Source organism: Suillus subaureus (genome assembly GCF_016647635.1).
Source record: "Suillus subaureus strain MN1 chromosome Unknown BJ212scaffold_39, whole genome shotgun sequence".
Classification (NCBI taxonomy): Eukaryota; Fungi; Basidiomycota; class Agaricomycetes; order Boletales; family Suillaceae; genus Suillus; species Suillus subaureus.
Genome location: NW_024538595.1, coordinates 275326 through 295303, shown reverse-complemented (window position 1 = coordinate 295303; position 19978 = coordinate 275326). Strand labels below are relative to the sequence as shown.

The following is a 19978-nucleotide window of genomic DNA, read 5'->3' as shown; positions in this document are numbered from 1 at the left end:
CAACATTACTTTGATCCCCGCTGTTACGTGCTCGTCCAGACTTCCAGACTCCTGAGGCATACTTACTCTACGGGTTCATTTGCATCGTAGACGCCTTGAAATGACTTTGAGTGCGTCCGCTGAGACGTTTGAAAATTGCGCTTGCTTTGAAAGCACCGCATGCGTCCGAGTCAATCAAGAGGTTTTTTATTGAGGAAACTCCTGACATTCGAACACATGATTCGGCTTACCAGGTGCTGAATTTAGAGGGGCAAATTAATCAGTGTTGCCGCGTCTTTCCGTCTGCCGGCGCAAGACGGGGGTGTCGCAGGGTCGCTGCTTGTAATGCAAGGACTGAACGAACATCGGTCTACTCACATGTACCTAAGCTGGACCGAATTGCAAACCACTTCATCACGCCACTATCGCAGCTTGTCGCGGTGTCTTTGTTGTCGTCGATAATTCAGGAACTCAGGAACTCGGAGATACCGCCTGCGTCAGCAAAAACGATAAAGTAAGAGACGCCCCGCACCTAAATGTTAAAACCGCACCACTAAAAAGTATTGTGCATAGCACCGTAGCAAAGATAATTCCACCTGCATCAATATCTGTTATATTGCCAGCTCGTTGGAATCGACTTATCGCCTCTTGCGGGGTGTTTCGGGAAGAGGTGTGGGTGGGGAAATGACAGGGATTATTACATCAAGAAATCATCTTCTTGTCTGGAGCTACTGGCAGAGGATGATAGGTGGAAAGAACTGGATGAGAAGACGAAAGAAATGATATTCAGTATTGAATGAGCAAAGAGACAAAATTGCTTTGATTGAAGATAAGCTAGAGGGAATCACTAAGCGGTTCGTGGATCCAGATGACATCCAGGCTAGACGACATAGATGGTACCTTCTCTGGAGAGTCGTGATTGGTAATCTCAGGTCACGTGAGAAGAAAGTTGCTGCCTCCAGGGGACTCCCAGAAACAACCCAGAAACCTTGTCAAGCAAGGTAATGTATGCGTAATACTTTCAGCCGCTCAGCTAACTCGCCAATCTTTTCAGGGCATGATAGACAGTATTATAATAGATGCAGCGCCCAGTGCGCTTCTCGACAATTAAACAGGTACTGAGGTAGTAGACACCACGCACAACCGGTAGACTGCAGACCAGAGTGCGAATGTTGTCATTGTGACCCCTTTGAAGGCTAGCGAATTTATGAGTAGGATGCTTTACCAGGTTCCGATGCGCCTTACCCTATTTTCAAATGAAGAGTTACAATATGATGACACAAAGTGCCATATCACGGGTGATTTCCTCTCTGCTTGTGTTGCTAGCAAATTGAAAGGATTGATATCGTTCCATTTTTAGGGAAGCACTGGCATTAGCGGTTTGAGAAGACTGCGAATGGATGTGAAGCCCCACATGGTATCACGTTCGTTTATGACTACCGGTTCCGCACATACAAGATCTCGCGCTCAATTCACGATCCATACCGTGAGTACTGTCTTGGCGTGTCCGACGATGTCGCTCAGGCACAAGTCTAATAGTACTAGTGATACTAACATTTGCATGTTCCGTGAGCCTATGGGGTGAGTATGTACAGCAACTCGGCAATCATCCAATCTGGCACAATGCTAACACTAGCAGTATGTCCCTACTTGTCTAACTCAGCACTCTTAACTTGATATCTTCGATAGACTAGGTAAATATTGTTGCCAAACCCCCAGGCTAAATTCGGAGCAAATCTTATCGCACACCGACTTGGTATCCAATGTCATATATGGATCAGCTCCTTGGCCAGCATCAATCACCACTTTAATCAAGCAATCATTTGTCACCTGTGACACTTTCATTTACAGAATTTAGATTAACCAATCGTAAATTCTTCCAGTTAAACAGACTTACAATAGCCGTTTCCAACCAATTTCCAAAGGATGTTTTGCGCCATCGTACCAACATCGATTTCGAAGTGGTACCTTGAGTGCGCAGGTCCCCGCGATCGTTATCTTTGACTCTCCTATCTGAGAGCCAGAAGGTACGATGATTAAAGTGCTTACCGATAGCGCTATTGATTCCGCGCTTTTCTTTGTGCGACGAGATTCCTCTCTTTAGATTCAAACTATATTGCCAGTCTACTGGGTGTCACTTGATACAAGTGAGAATATTCTCGCGACCTAACGAACACCGAATTTCAACACATCTTTTATTTCCAGAACCCAGACTGATACACTGTTCTGCTCTTTACATCATGGCAGGCATCTTAAGTAGGGTCACTGTTAGACGATCCCGTTGACCCACGGCATATCTCCTTCTTCACAGTCCATAACCTTGGGTTTATTTCCTCACACGTGTTCGACTACCAACACGCTTCCAGCAGCATCGTCTGTGCTCGACGTGATTCCTACAATCTCGCGAATCAAAGCATTCGGGGTGCGTGTACCAATGGATGTTCCAGAAAGAACATGTACCCAAGTGCCGGGGCACCCACGGGCATGTCCGTAATAAGAATGCACGTCTTACGAAACCACCCTGTAAGTGAGAGGAGGAGATCTGGTCCAAACTGATTGACCTGGTGGGCCACTTGGATTTGCGAGATGTCGATCACTGTCTCCACGCCGCCCTGGAGTGAGACTGACATTACTGAAGCGAAATGGGGAGGGGGGGACCGGCAGGAGGCGAGGGAGCGTAATGAGAGAACTCCAGAGAAGAAGTGTTGAAACAGGTTGCAAACGTGCGATGAACAATAAACGATAAACGATTTTAATCGGCCGACCACGCTACTGATGTCAGGCAATCATATATAGTAAGTATGCGAGCATCTCGTCAGCTTATTGAACAGATAGAACGCATGCCCACAGATATAAGGAGTAGGCAAGAAGTTATGTAAGCAAGCGGGGAGTTAGAGCTAGGAGATGGCAAACGGGGCAGTTAACAGCATTATCCGGGAACTGCGCATCAGGGAGTCAAGAAGGCCGGCAATGACGCAGCAAGGAACTGACAAAGTCCTATCTCGAACACTGCAATGAGCCCTCGTTCATCCCCTTCCTAGCTAGAGGTTTAGTCTCGGCTCATAGTTAGCTGAACGAAGGAAGATGGCCGTTCTCAAGAACTTTTCAAAATTAATTCGTCGTCTCGCTGGAGATTTCTAGATTACATTGGAACGAAACTTAGAACAGAAGCAGCGGAGTTCCCGAGAACAAGAGAATAATCGCTGCCACACAAGCCGCGGCGGCCAAAGTGAACCTGCCTTTTTGCAAGACTTCCTTAGACATCCTATAGTGGGAACTTCCTCCGCAGTCATTAAATGGGACACTCTCAGGCACTGTCACTGAAGAGAAGCGTATTCAGAGTGATCATTAAATAGGCCAATCTCCAAGGACATGATCGTGGATAAGGAAGATATTGGAACCTGTCTCCGATAAGCCGGGACGCGGTCCCGACCATTTGCCCAGGCCAAGGCCAATTCCAGCGAACTCAGAACAGCAGTAGACTGATAGAAATTACTGATCGGCGAATGAGAGCAGACGCCAAGACACGCACCTGCAGACTGTGGAGTACTTATTTGCGCAGTTCAAATGACGGGCAAATATGGCTATTAACGTGGTCTTGCGGCCATCCACAGATATCAGTCAAATGGGTGCGATTGACAGAGAAAGTATATGTAAAGTAAACACCCATTATAGGTTCCATCCACTGGCTTGTTGAGTAGGACTGCTCCAGCCCTGTTGAGTAGATGTCCCCCAACTGCTCCCGGATGCCGCATTCGGACTTGAAGCTCCCCACGGTTGAGCTGGACTCGTCCCCCAACCAGCATTGGGAGCTCCTCCCGCGTTTTGCGCAGGACTTGTTGCCCATCCACTGGTATTTCCCCCAGGGTTTTGTGCTGGGCTAGTGCTCCAACCACCGCCGCCACCGCCACTACTGGTCCAGCCGCCACCAGCGGGACTTGCATATCCAGCACCAGAGACGGCACTCTGACCCCAACCGCCACTACCTGGTTGGGGCGCCCAACCACCAGCAGTGGAGACATGACCATTCACCCCAGCCTCTGCTGTATCTCCGCTAGTCGGTAACTCTGCTCCTTCCTTCAAACCAAGTATTAGATTTGCAAGTTTTGTCTGCAACTCTGCAAGACCCTGTACCATGGGAGCGGGAGCAAGGACGAGTGAGCTTATTAACTGTACTGAGGGACGGATAACGGGTCCCGCACCTTCATAATCACTTCCTGGGGCCCAAGGCTCCCGTCCGTCTCAACATCAAAATAGAATCTTCTTGGCTTCGCATTGAAGTCGAAAACTTCGTCATCTCTTGGCGACTCTTCTTCCTTCGCGTTTTCACCAACGGGCCACTCTGCCCGCGGATCTGCCTCATGCCAATACGTCGTGTGCCGCAATTTATTATAGGGATCATATTCGAACGCAACTGCTGAGCATGGTGACCACTTCGCGTGCTCCTTTGCTATACCCTGTTATAACTGTGAGATAACGAGAACCACCTAAAGGTGCCCGCGCACTTTTTTGGCAACACATCGTAATTTAAGCTCTTGACCCTTCCGTATCTTGCAAATGAGGACTGGTGGTACATCGGCTTTGTCTGAGTAGCCGCCAAAGTGAGCATACGAATCCACCAGAAGAGGTAGGTCATACTTTTCCCAACCGGTTGCCCGAAATCTTCTCCCCTTTTCGTGAGCTCGTCGCCAGGATTTTCTCCATCAATATAGGTGGGTGGTATGACCTCGAGATGATTGCTAGTGACATCCATTGTGCGATTATCATTACACGAGACGTCCAGTCTTAGCTCTATTGAGCAATACTGACAACCAGACAGACACAGGCAGTCCTGTACAAGCATCGTGAGATGGACTAAGTGTGAAAGCGCGTAACGTACTCGAGTGTATCTTATGCCTTCATCGCAGTTTGCGCTCACCAACGGGACCATTCCAATGCGATGTGCTATGAATTCATCGGGTAGCACTGTTGTATTTGCTTCTATCTCGACCATGTCGACGGCTAGGGGGAATTAGTCAAGACGCACAGTATCACGTATGTAAGAGCACCAACCAATGGTTGGTATGTCTGCTTGTACTACACGTCGAAAAGAATTTGCGAATCTGCGCGTTTGTTTAGCAAGGTTCATCACATGCAGCTGCTACGCGTACGCGAGGTCGACATTCTCAAGCATAAAATTCACTCGGTCTTGCTTGTAATCGCGTATTCGAACGATGGGCTCATTGTCTTCATATGCCTGCATGATTGGATATAGAGTGAAAGGAAGTATTACAGTCGTGGTTTGGGGGTAAGCGGGATCTAGTAAGCAAAATCCAGACATTTGAGGAAAGAGGACCCCATGCACCCCAAACCCATAAGTACATTACTACGTAGCGGATGCTTAAAGGCTTAAAGCTTCGCTACGATCCTCTGCTTCTCGTCCTTAATGCGAACAATCACCTTCCCCCACGTTTTTCGTCTCTCCAGTGCATCCAACCCTACTGTGACCTCGTCCAGGGAGAAGATCTTGTCATACAGTACAGGTTTAATGCGACCAGAAGCGAATAGCCTTGAGTTGATGTCATTAACAGGCGAGCGACCTCGAATAACGCATATGTTAACTTACCCTAGCAGTTCCTCCCATACTATGGGAATGCGAGACGGTTCCTTGTCTGTATAGATATCAGGCTCTGTTCAACCTTGAGGCAATATGAAACCTACAGGCATACAAGCCCCAGTGGAGGCCCATGACAGTAATATTCTTTAGTAGTACTATGTTTAACGGAAGCTGCAGACGTATTCGGTGAGCAGTAATGAATACATAGCAGACAACACATACCTTCTCGATCTGGCCTGCGGCGAAGCCAATTACGAGGGCTCTCCCTTTGAAGGCGATGCATTTCAGTGAATCTGGCGGAAAAGAGTGTTATAGCCCGGGCCCTACCAGCGGAGACAGCACTCACCAGCAATTCGCCCAACTGGATCATAGACAACATCTACGCCTTTGCCATTCGTGATCCGCAAGACTTCTTTCTGCCAGTTCTCTGTTGTATAGTCTACCGTATAATCGGCTCCCCCGTACGTCTTGCAAATATCAAGTTTAGACTGTGATCCAGCTGCTGCAATGACTGTAGCGCCCAGTGCTGATTTATACGGTAAATTCAAAGACGGAAATCCACTTTCAAAGGGGACAAACCTTTGGCCAACTGAACAGCAACAATACCAACACCGCCGGCAGCCGCATTGACAAGGACAGTTTCGCCTGGAACGGATTGTCAACACATGAGCGAAACATGCTTGATGACTGGAGCCACCTGGCTTGAGCTCTGCACGACCAACCAGAGCTTCATAGCTCGTCGGCCATGTAATGTATAGTCCTAACACACGTGAAAATTCAGGTGAGTGACCGTAGTTCGTGGCTTAACACACCTGCACCCTGATCGAAAGTCAGGTTATCCGGAAGCCGAGTCGCATCCTGCCATTTGACAGCCACTTTATCTGCAAAGCATCCCTGTGCATTACCAAAGACTCTGTCGCCAGGCTTGTAGGGACAACCTTTTGGAATTGGAGAGCCTTTGGCGACTTTGCCAGCGAACTCCGCACCAAGGGTGAAAGGAAATGGAGGCTTGACTTGGTATTTTCCTTGAGCTTGCAATATCTGATAACGTATAAGAATTCGTTAGAGAACAACTGGCAAAAATATTTTGGAGACGATGCATCTCACATCAAAGAAATTTAGAGCTGACGAGTATACATCTACGATTATCTCGTCCCCTGTAGCTTCCGGCTCTGGCGCATTGTCGACAAGCTTGAGCTGAGACGGATGTACCCACTCGTTCACCACATATGCTCGCATGGTTGAGAAAGCTGCAACAACGATTTTGAGTTCAAGTCATTGAACCTGAAGTTGCGGTAACTGACATAACCGATGTACCGGGGGATCTGGCGCTCGACGTCCTCCCGTGGGAGTTGTCGGCTCTGAGGTCTGACCGACTGTCACTTGCTCCGCTGACAGTACAACGTTCGACACAGCCAACAGAACAAAAGTGCTGGGGAATATGCGAATGCTTATATATACAATGCGTGTTTCTACATATTGGTGATCAATATCAAATGGTCTATTTTCCATCAAGATACTCTGCATCATGCAAATCCAAATCCTTCCCCGCCCTCGTTAATGGCGAGTAGTAATTGCTGTCGCAACATCTCGTACGAAGAATATTGTGGCAAGTCGATCTGATTGAAGCCTGGAAGACAAAGTCAGAAAATGGATTATAACCGTGTACGGGGGGTCTTACAAGTGTGGGCCTGTGGCAATCGATCTGGGTCTCCATATGCGCGATGAATGGAGAATCTCTGAACACCCTGAACACCTTGTAGATCTACGAATCCACCAAGCGGTACCCGCGAGGTACCAGTAGCGAAACTGAGAACTTTGGCTCGCTCCTCTCGGTTGAAGGATTTCAGAGCTCTCCACCACCAAACTATCACGGGGTCAGAGCTTGTGTAGCCACTGTACTCGGTAGCTGCGCGCCATTCGTCTACGTCGATATCAGGGGTGCCGGAGATGAGTAGCTCGAGCTCTTGTTCATTGAACTGAGAAGATGCGTGAGGATGCATGCCATAGTTGATCATGAAACACACTTACGATTGTGATAAGCTCATTCGGAATGATCTCCTGGAAGCCCGCCACAAGATTCTCGATTTGTTTGCTGATTGACGAATATAGTCGGAAATTCGCGGAGAGCTGCACGAACTCTCGCTTGTTCTCCTGCGTTACGGGTATTGACTCCCCGCCCTCCTTTAGAGTAAAGATACGATTCACACCAAACTGTTGAGAAAATTTAGCCACGAGTAGAATGCAAGGAAGTTGATCAAACCTCATCCGCTTCCACGCTGAACGTCAAGTCCAGGGGTGTTGGATCATTTTCCAGAATCCAGCACAATGAGTTATAGTACGCGGGATCAACCCACTCGACGTCCCGGTAGTCCACGGGTTTTCCCAAGAGCTGTCTGTATATGCTCTTCGCAAAGTAGGCGTCTAGGAGACGGCCATCATAAATCGCTTTCCCAATGATGCGTCCTACAAATTTAAAGAAAGACAAATGCTCGGGATTGACCCATGAGTTCTTGTTAGGCTGGTAAGTGAGACGGTCGGCCGCACAAGGTTGGAAGAGAGCGTTATTAGGATCGAACATCTGACGTGCCAAGATCTGGAACCATTCTCGAGTAACGCCGCCAGCATCCACACCCTCCTCGTCATAGAAGCGCACGCTAAGTTTGCCATGCTTGATCTGTTCTCCTGTCTTGCGCTGAAGGTACTGGAAACTATCCTCGAACACTCTGGCTCGGCGTACGTTTAGCTGGAGTGTGCCCTGATGTTCACGGGGGTGCGGGCGACGGTGGAGTTGCTGAGTGAAATAATTTCGCTTGTTGTCGAAGTCAAGGACACGGGGGTTATGTACCAGCAAGGAGAATGAGCCGCTCATCAAAGACGGATTGTTGCGGACCATGAGATTTAGCACCTTGCGGTGCGCATCCGTAAAGGACACGAAGAGGTCTTCCATACTCTCCCGAGAAGTCGTTGGAGACCGGGGAGATGCTGCTGCTCGAAGGGCACGAGCCGCGGCCGACTTTGATCCGACGTATTTGCACACTACCATCAGTGCCTCGATCAGAGGGAGCAGTACAATCGCCATATGCTCCAGCTCCAGCTTCTCTTCAATCGTAGACAGACAATCCCCTAGACGTCTCCAAAGAGGTGCGAAATGGAAGGATTCGTAGATAGTCTGCACCTTCTCAGCATCTTCACTTTTCCGAGTCTCGTCTGTCACGGGACCAACCACGCGAGGTGTATACATATAGTCAATGGTCTTTAGGACCCGTAGAAGCTTCGTCTGGTCTGATGATGGTGACGAGAATTTCGGTGCAACGGAGGACGCCAAGACATCATCGCGTGAACTCGTCAAGGCATTCACGAGATCGCCCAGGTCAGCAAGAATGGTGTGTCCACAATCCTGCGCCTTTGTTTTAAGCTCCTGCGCGATGACATCGCGCGCGTCAGGAATGTGAGAGAGATTTTGTATCAAGGCAAGAGACTGCTGGAAGGTGCGTGATGAGCATTCTCCGACCGCAAGAATGTTCACGATCAAACGTAGCACGGAATGGGGGATTTGCGGGGGGACAACAAGTAAGGGTTTCATATCTGTCTGCGCTTCTGCTGGGACATCGGGCTTAGGAGGTTCAGCCGGCGCTGCTGTCAATTGACATCAGACTTTGACGTGGAGCCATGAATAAAAACTGACCAGTTGATTCATGGGCCCCAGCATCCTCAGAGGTAGTCGGTGCAGGTGCAGGTGCACCAGGTGCCGCAGAAGTGGAAGTCTCTGTCGCAGCGTCATTTGACTGCTCCTTCTTATCCGATTTAAGACTGGTCAGAGGTTTCGTGACCGTCGACAAGAGCGTCACGACGGAATCCATTGTTGAGGGTGTTTTGAGGAGTGATTGTCGATCAAGAAGGCCAAGGAGTAGTACAATTGGGAAATGTGTCTGGGGCATCGGTTTCTCTTTACCTTTACCCTTCCTGGAAGGCATCTTCCTCAAACCGGCCGGGAGTTCATGTTCGGTCAAGAAGAATAGCGACGACTGTTCATTTGAACTGACGATGTAGGTCATGGCTTCTAGGCAACGCTGTACGACGAGGTCTGGGACTGTTTCGATCTGAAAGCCGCCAATCGCCACTGGTGTGCTGAGGTCCGCTGCTGTTTTCACCTTGGCAGCGGCTTTAGGTGTTTGAAGCACCGCAGACTTTGGAGTACGAGTTGTCATTTGCGCGAAGCTCTTGTCCACAGCAGCCAGGTCCCCTGGGCCACTTTGAAGAATACTGAGAAGAAGATTGAACAGCTCAGAACGGGTCTTGCTATTTTCGCAGATATTGACCAAAATCTTGAAAAGCGTATTCTTCTTTAGAATGTGAGGGAAGAACAGTAGGCGAACGAGCGTCGCTACGCCAGTCTTATCAAGAAGCTGAATAGCGTCGCGTGGGGGAGGGACCTTGCGAGGTGGGACAGGGCGTTGAGCGGCAGCAGTTCTGAGAGCCCGAGCAGCAATACCGCCTCGAGATCCATTTGCCTCGTCGCGATAAACGCCAGCCTCCGCAATCATGTAAGATGGCAGAGTTTGCAACAAACCATCGTCAGAATCCATCAGAACGACTTGTCGGAGCTGTGGGTCCAAACTAGCAATAAAGCTTGCCGGATCAATATCCGCTGCAACTCCCGGAGGGCCTTGCACTGGTGCAGGCGCTGGAGCATGTCTGGACTGCTCTATCCTTTCTTGTTGGATGAGTTCGGCTCTAATTTCCGGTGGCAAGGCATCAAGAAACTCCGGACTGATTTGGGAGTCGGCAGGGCGCTCGACCCGTGCTGCGCGTTGGTCCCGTACATGCTGGTTGATAACCTCTTCCCGTATATCGTCAGGTAAGGCGTCAAGGAAAGTCGGATCAATGCCCATATCAGTGATATCCACCTCGCTACCATGGATCATCACAATAACACGCTCAGAGGGAGCAGGTTGAGAAGGCCCTGGCATTTCTCCCACAGCGGACACTTCTGAGGAAGAGGCTTCTGGAGCTGGAATTGCAACATGCTCGTCAGAACGCGAAGCGGGCACATGCATATCATCCATCTCTACATCAGAATTCGAAGCAATGGTGGTCAGAGGTGGTGGATCAGATGCGAGAGGCTCGGGTTGTGCATTCGCAACATGTTCCGAACTTGCATGAGGCGCCGCCACGCTAGAAGTTGCAGCCTCCTCAGTCCCAGTGCGGTCAGCTTCCAATTGGCGCGCTTCCGCTTCTTCCGCTTTGATCTGAGCTTGACGCTTCTGCTGTTCCCTCTGTTGTGAGGCTTCGATGGCGGCCGGGAGCAACGCTATGACGACATGGTTGCCCAGCCTATTTGCTCTTTCGGAAACGTGTTTGCCATTCAATGTCTTGGCTTCTTCGGTCCACCTTTGTATTGTCAACAAGGGATCAAACGCGCGGGAATCGCCACGGGAATCGCTTGGTCGAGACACACGATCCACCCGCACACCGTCGACTCTGACCCCAGTAAATAGAGCAGCGCCCCTTCGGCCAAGGAATCCTCGGCCATCCACTATTGCACTAGGAGCGACACCCACTCTTATGGCTTCCGGACCATGACGGTCTATGATAGTTTGAAAGATATGACCTGCATCGCCCCCAATAATGTCTTCGATGGAGTGTATGAGGTCATGCTGAACGCCCCCAGCTGCACCTCTGTGGGAGCGGCGAGCCACGCGAGTTAAGCCAACAGGACGGTTTGTCGCTGCAGAGGCGTCCAGAAGAAGGGGGTGAACAGTAGCTTCTGGTAGCGCAGCTGGCACATGCCGGGGGCGACCGAATACTTGCACGTCCTCGCCCGCTTTAAGTACAACTTAGCTTGCGAACGAAAAAAAAGTGTTCCTTGACCCACTGTTACGGCGCCTGCGAATGAAGGGATCTCGGTCATCAGACTCTTCACCCTCGAGGTCAACAGCACCAGTGAATCTGAATCCCCCGTCTTGGATGATACCTTGCACATCAATGACACCCATTTCATCATGGAAACTGAACGATGGGTGAGCAATAGCGTCATAGCAATGCAAGGTAACTTGCTCTTCATCATCTGATAATATATCAGGTTCCTCTCCTTGATCTGCATGAATGACGGCAACTGGTTCTACCAATGATGCTCAGCAAGAGGTTTGGAAAAGCATAGATGAATCACCTCCGTGTTCGTCTTCTTCCTCTTCCTCCTCCTCTTCCTCCTCTTCATCAGCAACTTCGTCATCTTCATCGTCTCCTCCGCGGATATCCTATGAAATCCGTAAGGGAAGCGAAAACGTTTAAATTGTTGTAAACGTACCTGCCACATGATCTCTTCTTCATCTAGCTCTTCACCAGCTGCAGGCTCATCGTCATCCTCACCATCCTCATCGTCCTCGTTCTCGACCAAGTCATCTTCCTCGTACTCTTCGTCTTCGTCATGCCATTCACCTCCGTTGCTGTCTTCGTCGTCATTATCATTCCCGCCACCTTCCAATTCATCCTCGGAATCTGACGTCGCTGCGCTATCAGTTTCGTCGCCATACTCCATCTCAACGTCTTCGTCCTCGTCCTCGTCTCCTTCGGCCATTTCATCCTCTTGTGCATAATTGATATCTTCCATCTCCTGTAATTACCGTTATTTAATATCAAGAATGGCTTAGAACTCACTCACGCCTCCGAACCTATCGACGGCATAATTAAAGTCAGTGGAGGTTGGACAGTGAATAAGCGTTCGAACTTACATGCCTAAAGCAGAAGTTCTATAGAGATCGGGAGTCTCTTCTCTATCGTCGTCATCCACATCAATGTTCTCGTCTTCATCCTCGTCCTCGGAGGCTACGCTTTGGGAGACCTTTCCATCGCCACCATCTTTGGCCTTTTCAGTTGCTCGACTCATCTTGATGGCAATCCGTGTGCTTTGATTAAATGATAAGCGCCTGATCGGAACGTGCACGACTACACTCACAGATTTTCCATTGGCCTAAGGATCGATGCTACGAGACCACGGACATTGGGGTAGTTCAGGTCAACTTCAGCCAGTGCACTGGTCAAGATTGACACGAAATTCTTTTCCAACATGATCTTCGCAATGTGAGTTGTACTCTCGTCCTGCGATTTGCGGCTGCCGTTGTTGAAGCGTACAGTAAGAAGTCGGTTGCATAGATCCGTCAAAGCGAGAAGGTGCCCGTATCTCGCATCTACAGTGTCTTGCAATGTGAACTCCTTGATAGCGCGACTAATGGCCTCTAGGGTGAATTTGCGGACTGAGATCAAGTCCGCGGAAACATCCTTGGATTCCACCCCTGCAGAGCTGTCGACGCAGAGAGCCACAAGTACAGACATTGCGCAAGCACAAACTTGGTTCACCTTCGCATATGGCTGGGCAGTAATGGTTTTAAAGGTTATGAGGTCAGAAAGGAAGAACTGGAGGACAGCTGTGCGATGTTTGGTAGTGGGATCCTTGGCAGGAGTTGACATCTTCTTTTTCGGAGAATAGGATAAGAACGCGAGTTTGCAGGCATCGTAGGAGAAAAGCAATTCTGTGAGGCATTGCATAATGAAGCAACAGTACGAATGTCGGTCTTGATCGTTTAGATCGTCAACGCTCTCGGGGGTGCTCTGTGTTGTATCTTCATGCTTCGTTATGACATCATTATCAGAGGGAGAGCGCACGTTCTTCATCAACTCGCTTATGAGAAAATGGACCATTGTCTCCAAAGCCTCCGTGTCAGGCCCGTGAACCTCCGGCGGTGCTGGTTGATCAATCTGCATGTCGTTACGCTCTACGGCACCAATGTTCGCGCTCGACTGCGGAGTCCCGGGCTGGAGGGTAATATGATGGACGGCGGAGAAAGGTTGCTGAAGCTGGCAGAGGTCCTGAGTTACTTGGATGAATGCAGACGGATCTCTGAGAGCCATTGCACTACAATTACGCATGTATCCTGAGACATCAATTATCCTTGTACGCGGCTGAGAGAATAGCCGCTTGATTTCTTGCTTCATGATGTGTTTAAGTACAGATAACCCCTCAGCGATGTGGCGAAGTATGATCACCGCATAAGATTGACCACCAGGAACAGCAGATCCTTTGAGGTGTGAAAAAATATGCGGAAGTCCATCGCGCTTGATGAGTTCAGATGCTATGCCGTGGTCCCTTGTGAGTAAGACCAGGAGACGCAGTGTGGACAGTAGCTCATCCCTGGGGAGGTCGGGATCGGCTAGTAACCGAAGGCAGAAATCGAAAATAATAGGTCGTGTATCAGCATATGCTGGGCCAGCAGAAATGCCAGGAGTGGTCACGGGTTCATTTTCTTTCGGCACAGCGACGGCAAAGGGCTGTTCGCCAATGGTGAACAAAGCCTCCGTCACAAGGAGGTGGGAAGCTAGCCACTTGGGATGAGATGACGCTCCGCGAGCAGAATTCGACAGGAGCAAAGCTAGAAGGGTGACCATCAAGCTTTGTGCAAGTGCTTGCGGGAGCGTTGGGGACTCCGAGAGAACTATTGCAAGTAACCGACATCTAGCAGCCAGTGGCTGTTCATGAACGTCGTAAGCCGCAGGTGAGAATGATTGTATGTCGTCAATCAGTGTGCGAATCGACTGCTCCTGGAGCTCATCAGTTGGGTGCATAAATGCCCGATGAACCTCGAATATTAACGAAGGGTGTTCATCAACCAGTTGCAAGGCTTTTCGAGGCAGCTCTTTCTTCAAACTCTCCCTTGCTTCGTCGAGATCTTTCCGTAATTCTTCGAGACCCTTCCCTTGTTCTTCACTAGTCGTTTGGGGGGGTGGGGTAGACTCGGCCGGAGGAGCGGGCGGGGTAGCATCCTCAACATCCATCTCCTCATCAGAGGGATCCTCGTCACCTCCATCCGCAAGGGCATCACCTGTCTCATCTTGTTCCGCGACAGATCCGTTTGGCTGTGGGTCAGGGGGAAATGGGTAAGGCTGGCTCAAGAGTAGTTCGGTCGCGGCATTGACATTATTATGAGTGCGGGCAAGAGCGCGTTCGGCGGCAGAGCGAGGGAATCCCATATCAGTGAGCTGGCGGATGCGACTTTCATCTGGCCCAGCAGTTCTAATATGAAAACCGCTGCCAACAGGGGGGCCAGTTCCACTAGTAAGACCTTCTTGGGAAGGATCACCCTTGAGCTCTTCATTCTCACCTGCCGTCACCTCGAGCATGATCTGAACAACCGACCTGACCAACGTCAAAGGGGATGAACGAAGCCAAGAAGCCTCCCAGATACTACGCAGTAGTGGTATGCTCTCGAGGCGAAGCCCGACAAGGAAATGGTGAGGCTCGAAATAATCGGATTCCGTATCTTTCTTCTCCCGAGTTGTGACTAGTGACGTTTGGCCGGACTCGATGAGCGGCTTTGAAGAAAGTAATGGGTGCAAGAGATTCAATGCAACCTTCAGCCCTCCCTGAGCATGAGCAAGTTCCTGCTGCATAGTCTCCGTTCGATCTTCGGGTTTCACAGCCGTTACGCCACCGACCAAGTCAGTGAAGTATTTGCAGATTCTGAAAATGGCTTCCAAACCCTTTGCACGCTGAAAAGCAAGGAGTAACACGGTATGAAGAGTGGGATTCATCGTTCGCTCTGTAGTGCATCAGTTCGAGTTCGGGAGAAGAAGTAATGAGTACATACCGTCTACAACTAGGATCGTCACAAGTCCCAACATGACGCTGTGATAGTCTAGGCAACAGACTCGATCGCCTGCGAAGGTTACAGTGAGTAGACGATCAACTTTTGAGGGCACATTAATACCTTCGACCTCGTACTTCAGATGCTCCACCATGATCTCTGCAATAGTGGTTGATGCAGATAAAATCTGCTTCTTCTGGGTTGTATCAGGATTACGCCTCGCATAGAACAACTTTACGATGGCTAAGGGAATACATCCAGTCATGTGCCTTGAAAGCTAGGTAGAACCGTAAAACGAACCTTGGAAAAAGGGGGCCAAAGCGCTTGGAAGACCATGCATTAGATGCTTGAGAGCCTTGGCATTCTTCTCTCGCGGTGTATCTATCTTCGGCGATGTAGGCGACGATGACTGCGCGGGTATAGACGCCGATCCCGGCTGAACACCGTTGGCAATAACGCCAACATTGGGCTCGGGGAGAGAAATTGAACCATGGCTAGGTGACCTCCCTAGGGGAGATCCCTGACTGCTCGGACCCACCTCCATCCCCTTGGCTACCATGTCGGCTTTGAACAAGATGTTCTCCCACACCGATGCACGGTGGAGAGCACCTAGCTCTTTGACGACTTTCGGCGGGTCACTCATGAGAGTCTGAAGAAGTCCGATTGCAGACCTTCCGTGTGCATAGCCAGCAGTGGAGAAAACATCAGCCAAGACAGTGATGCGGATGTGAAGGGTCACCAGGCTCCGGAATTGTTGATTTGCTACACTTTCCTGTTCCACTTTAAAACATATTTGAGCAAGATCTCGCTGTCACATCTCGGGGGGAAGATTACCTGAAAGATCAACGAACGGCGCCAGCTTGGAGTGGGACTGAGGAGTCGCCCAAAAACTCTGAGAGTCAGAGAGGGAATTCTCCACGAGTTTTGAAAGATGGTGAAGTGCCTCATTGGGTCCTACATCCGCCATCGTCCGAATAACTTGTACTAGCGAGTCTGAAGCAACACTATTCGCATAATCATATGGAAGGCATGGCAACGCAGTGAGCCTGCCAATACGCTCGAGACCCTCAACATTCCTGATAAAATCTCTGCAATGTTGCGTATGTTGGAACAGACCCTCAAGAAACTGCGAGTGCAAAGTACCGTGAATGCTAGTCTCGAAAAGAAGTGTGCATAACTCACTCGGCACAAGACATCAACATAAAGAACTACGTTGTTGTCATGACTCCTCAGCGAGTCGTCGTCAGACGTGTCCTCCTGAGCGTCAGAACGAACGTCACTGTCCACAAGATCCATAGGGATGATATCGCTCTTGTCGTCTTTATCGTCCTTGTCCGTAGTTTGCGAGGCGAGCATGAGACTATACCACTCTTTCTTGCCCTCAGGAATCACGAAAGTATTTCCAAGATCCTCGATTTTACTCAGAGCAGACTTGACGGCATCAAAGATAGGAATTTTGAGCGTTGGATGGTGGCGGATCAACTCGTCGATGGCAGTGCCCATTAGTACGGCATTTTCTTTTTCACGAAGGACCTTGATATGGCTTTCGGAAGTGAAGATCGAGATAATGCCAGGTATGACACTTGGGCGAGTTGCAAGCTGATCCTGACCGACTTGGTTGAGGCAGAGTGCTCCGATTGCATTGGGAATGGCTTGGATGAGCTGAAGGAAGGCATAAGTTAGTGCAAATGGTGGAGAAACAGTACTTACTTCAATAACAGGTTCCAAACCTGCTTCGATCACCTTATAGAACACCTGAGGCAAGCCTGCTTCTTGAATCGTTGCAAGCGATGTCGGCTCATTATGAATAAATGTTGCCATTATGTTCATGGCTTTCATCGTCATCAATTAATCGAACCTGCATAGCATACAAGGCGCTCACCAAGAGGCAGAAGATTGGGACCAAAGAGGCCACGATACTCCATGATCTTCTTGATTGATTGTGGCAGGGTGGAATCAATCAGCCCACGCAACCCTTCAGATGTACCCGTCGACTGCATCATGCGATGTATGGAGCGCAACGTGTGTTTAAGCACGGCGGCCCTTGGAACCGGAAGTTGTCCTGCGACTATTATCGCACTTTGTTCTACTCCTAACTCACAACAGTCACTCACCGTACGAACCAAACAAGTCCCTGGAGCGCTCATTGCCGTACATCGTGATATCAAAGTCGACCTCGTGCTGGTCAGATTTTGATAAGTCAACGATTGACTGAAGGGCGATACCATCCTATACTTACCTGGATCCTGGCTACCAAGACTTCGACCCCACGGGAGTTTGAAAATACCTGAAACGCATTTGAGAAAGCGTAGAGGATGTTATCCACCAATTGCATAGCCTTCGAGACCATCTGGAGTCTCTGAGCCAGCCTATTCTCCATGATCTGAACCAACAAGGGAACCAGGCCTGCACTAACAAGCATATTTCCCCCGTTGATATGCTGCGCAAGGTAGGTCACAAATGAAAGAAGAGACTCGACGAAGGTAGCTGAGATTCTGCTCTCCGGATTGTTAACCTCCAAGATAGTCTTTCGCAGAAGTGCCATGATGATTCCATGGTTGACACCAGCATTGACGGCGCCCAATACCTCCGTCACTTTTCCTCGGTACCTAGCGATCGAGTCCAGTGCTGAGATAGCCGCTGTCTGCACAGGTATCGAAACCCCACGATCCAACTGGAGCAGTTCAGCGATGTGGGTAGTGAGATCCGGTTCATACAGGAAAAGTGTCGATGATGCTTGACTCTCGCTGTGCGTATGACCATATATGGCGATACAAATTAGTCGTATGACGACAAGATCCTCTCTCATGATTTCGTTGCCGCTGGCAAGTGCCTTTGCAGATCGAATGCGACAAAGGAGTTCGAACTTGTCATCGTTATTCAGCGGGTGCGTCTCCAATACATCCGCCATGATCTCCATGACCGCTTTGTTCTTCAGGGTCTCTTCGTCAATATGAATGGTAGACGCATATGAGTGCGAAGTTGAGGGTGGAACGGAGAGTTTGCGAGGGCTGGACAGCGTGGCTTCACTGTGATCGGATTCCTTCCCCTGTCCCTTCTCCTTGTGGTCAGTTCTGTAACAAACGAAACTTACGTCACGAGCTTCGGCAGGCAGAACATCGACCTGCAATGGACCGTTTGCACTGACAAGATCCAGCAAGCTTATGCCGTGTTCATGGATGTGAGGCCACCGCTTGGAAAGGGAGAGCAAACGGGGTGTGGATATGCTAAGGGCTGTTGATACCGCGGGCTGAGCGGAGTATTGTTGTGCAGGGCGAAGGAGAAGACTCAGCGCTAGCGTGAGTACGTCAAGATCTGATGTGAATAGTAGTGAATTGAGCCTCTGAGATCGAGCGCATTAAAGCAATGATTAGACGTGGATCGGTGATTGAATGAAAAGGACACACATCATAGGAGTTGAAGGTTTTGCGATTGGTGGAGTTTTCCAAAAGAAGCCTCTCAAACCTAAGAATATGGCTTATAGTTTTCTTCGTCGCTGGAGTGAATACGTTTATCTGCAACTTGTCCACTTCGTAGTCCCGGATGGCTTCCTCTAGGATGACATCGAACTTATCAAGGACCTTAGTCCAAGCATTGAGATCGGATCGCGGCCATTTCCAGGAGTCAATATCAGCCAAAACGTCGGCAAGATCATCGTTTGGGGTGTTTACAAGCTTTGTGACAAGCTCTGCTACTTGAGGGTGCTGAAAACGCCACGACCCTGGTCAGATACCAATTGTTTCGCTTGAGAATGAAATTTAGACTACTGACCGGAGAGACCGCCCTCCTTGATTTCTGAGATATCTTCATTGATCCGCAGTGAATGCGGGAAGATGAAATCGAGGCTTCAGATCTGAATTAAAAGGCTCGACTGTAGAAGATAGGAAACCAAATGGGAGGGGAGTTGACGACGTAACATGTTCAACAATATATTAGGAAGGTGTTTACCACGAACGCGTCTTCAGCCACATCCGACTTTATGTACAACTTGAAATTCAACAACGTGTTCTAGCAAGCTAAGCAGAATATTTCCGAACAATCTATCACTTGAACACTGTCTAACACGTTCATGCCAAAGCGCAAGAGCCCCAGTGACGACGAACACGAAGACTATGAGCACTCGGAGGATGATCAGCCAAAAACCGAAACTAAGGCAAGCCAAGTACCGTGTTTGTGATGTCATGCTCATCAACAACTCCAACACAGAAAAAGCGAACTCCAAAGGCAACCGAGGAGCCTTTAACTATCAAGAAGCCAAAAATTGGTTCTTCAGCCAGCCAAGTGCGCGTTCTTTGCAATCACTGTACTTAAACCCCTGATTCCGCCACTGGTCAGTCTCCAGGCTCGAATAAAAAGTCAACCCATGACAACGATGTGGAGGTCTTCACCAGTCCTGAAGGTGAAAAATATGTTCAGCTGGGCCAAAAGAAACGTGTAACCGTCCGTGAGTTCAAAGGTGAACAACAATTTGTGTCTACATATAACCATGTTGCTAATAAAAAGCAGGCAAGATTCTTGTCGATATTCGTGAATTTTATGGTAAAGACAAGGAGGACGAAAAACCAGGAAAGAAAGGCATCTGCTTGAATCAGGAACAGGTTAGTCCACCGATTGTATGTTTAGGGTATCCCAAGTAACACCTCTCAAGTGGGCTTGTCTGAAAAAGAGCATCAACACCATCGACTCTTTCTTTGCTAACAAGTAAGAAATAACATAACATCTAAAACTCTATCTGTCATGACGGTAATGACCTTCTAATTGT

The 19978-nt window shown here is 49.2% G+C and overlaps 4 protein-coding genes across 4 annotated transcripts; 1 reads left to right on the top strand and 3 right to left on the bottom strand.

Moving 5' to 3' along the window:
* Positions 1-3277: 3277 nt before the first annotated feature.
* On the bottom strand, positions 3278-5262 carry BJ212DRAFT_1384407 (DNA-directed RNA polymerase). Its single transcript, XM_041336765.1, has 8 exons — positions 5130-5262; positions 5032-5081; positions 4859-4980; positions 4618-4810; positions 4485-4564; positions 4182-4436; positions 3512-4107; positions 3278-3461 (listed from the first exon to the last, which is right to left on the bottom strand). The coding sequence occupies exons 1-7, from the start codon at positions 5219-5221 to the stop codon at positions 3649-3651; spliced, it is 1251 nt and encodes a 416-aa protein (XP_041188546.1). The 5' UTR covers positions 5222-5262; the 3' UTR covers positions 3278-3461; positions 3512-3648.
* On the bottom strand, positions 5263-6870 carry BJ212DRAFT_1384403 (uncharacterized protein). The gene is made up of 9 exons (XM_041336764.1): positions 6683-6870; positions 6388-6616; positions 6273-6335; positions 6155-6220; positions 5922-6101; positions 5798-5868; positions 5680-5746; positions 5585-5630; positions 5263-5527 (listed from the first exon to the last, which is right to left on the bottom strand). Exons 1-9 carry the CDS (start codon positions 6812-6814, stop codon positions 5368-5370), a joined length of 1014 nt encoding a protein of 337 aa, XP_041188545.1. The 5' UTR covers positions 6815-6870; the 3' UTR covers positions 5263-5367.
* A 117-nt stretch (positions 6871-6987) lies between these two features.
* Positions 6988-19071, bottom strand: BJ212DRAFT_1436642 (uncharacterized protein). The gene is made up of 22 exons (XM_041337729.1): positions 18988-19071; positions 18624-18920; positions 17456-18559; positions 17331-17397; positions 17099-17278; positions 16927-17048; positions 16399-16878; positions 16051-16342; positions 15517-15996; positions 15340-15459; positions 15220-15288; positions 12534-15171; positions 12310-12483; positions 12240-12249; positions 11886-12191; positions 11748-11835; positions 11454-11699; positions 9240-11402; positions 7839-9214; positions 7607-7789; positions 7257-7554; positions 6988-7205 (listed from the first exon to the last, which is right to left on the bottom strand). Exons 1-22 carry the CDS (start codon positions 19024-19026, stop codon positions 7102-7104), a joined length of 10836 nt encoding a protein of 3611 aa, XP_041188544.1. The 5' UTR covers positions 19027-19071; the 3' UTR covers positions 6988-7101.
* A 214-nt stretch (positions 19072-19285) lies between these two features.
* Positions 19286-19921, top strand: BJ212DRAFT_1485196 (transcriptional Coactivator p15-domain-containing protein; the record flags this gene model as incomplete). The annotated part of the gene is made up of 5 exons (XM_041340939.1): positions 19286-19378; positions 19423-19497; positions 19552-19672; positions 19723-19814; positions 19865-19921. 5 exons carry the CDS (start codon positions 19286-19288, stop codon positions 19919-19921), a joined length of 438 nt encoding a protein of 145 aa, XP_041188543.1.
* Between the last annotated feature and the right edge of the window lie 57 nt (positions 19922-19978).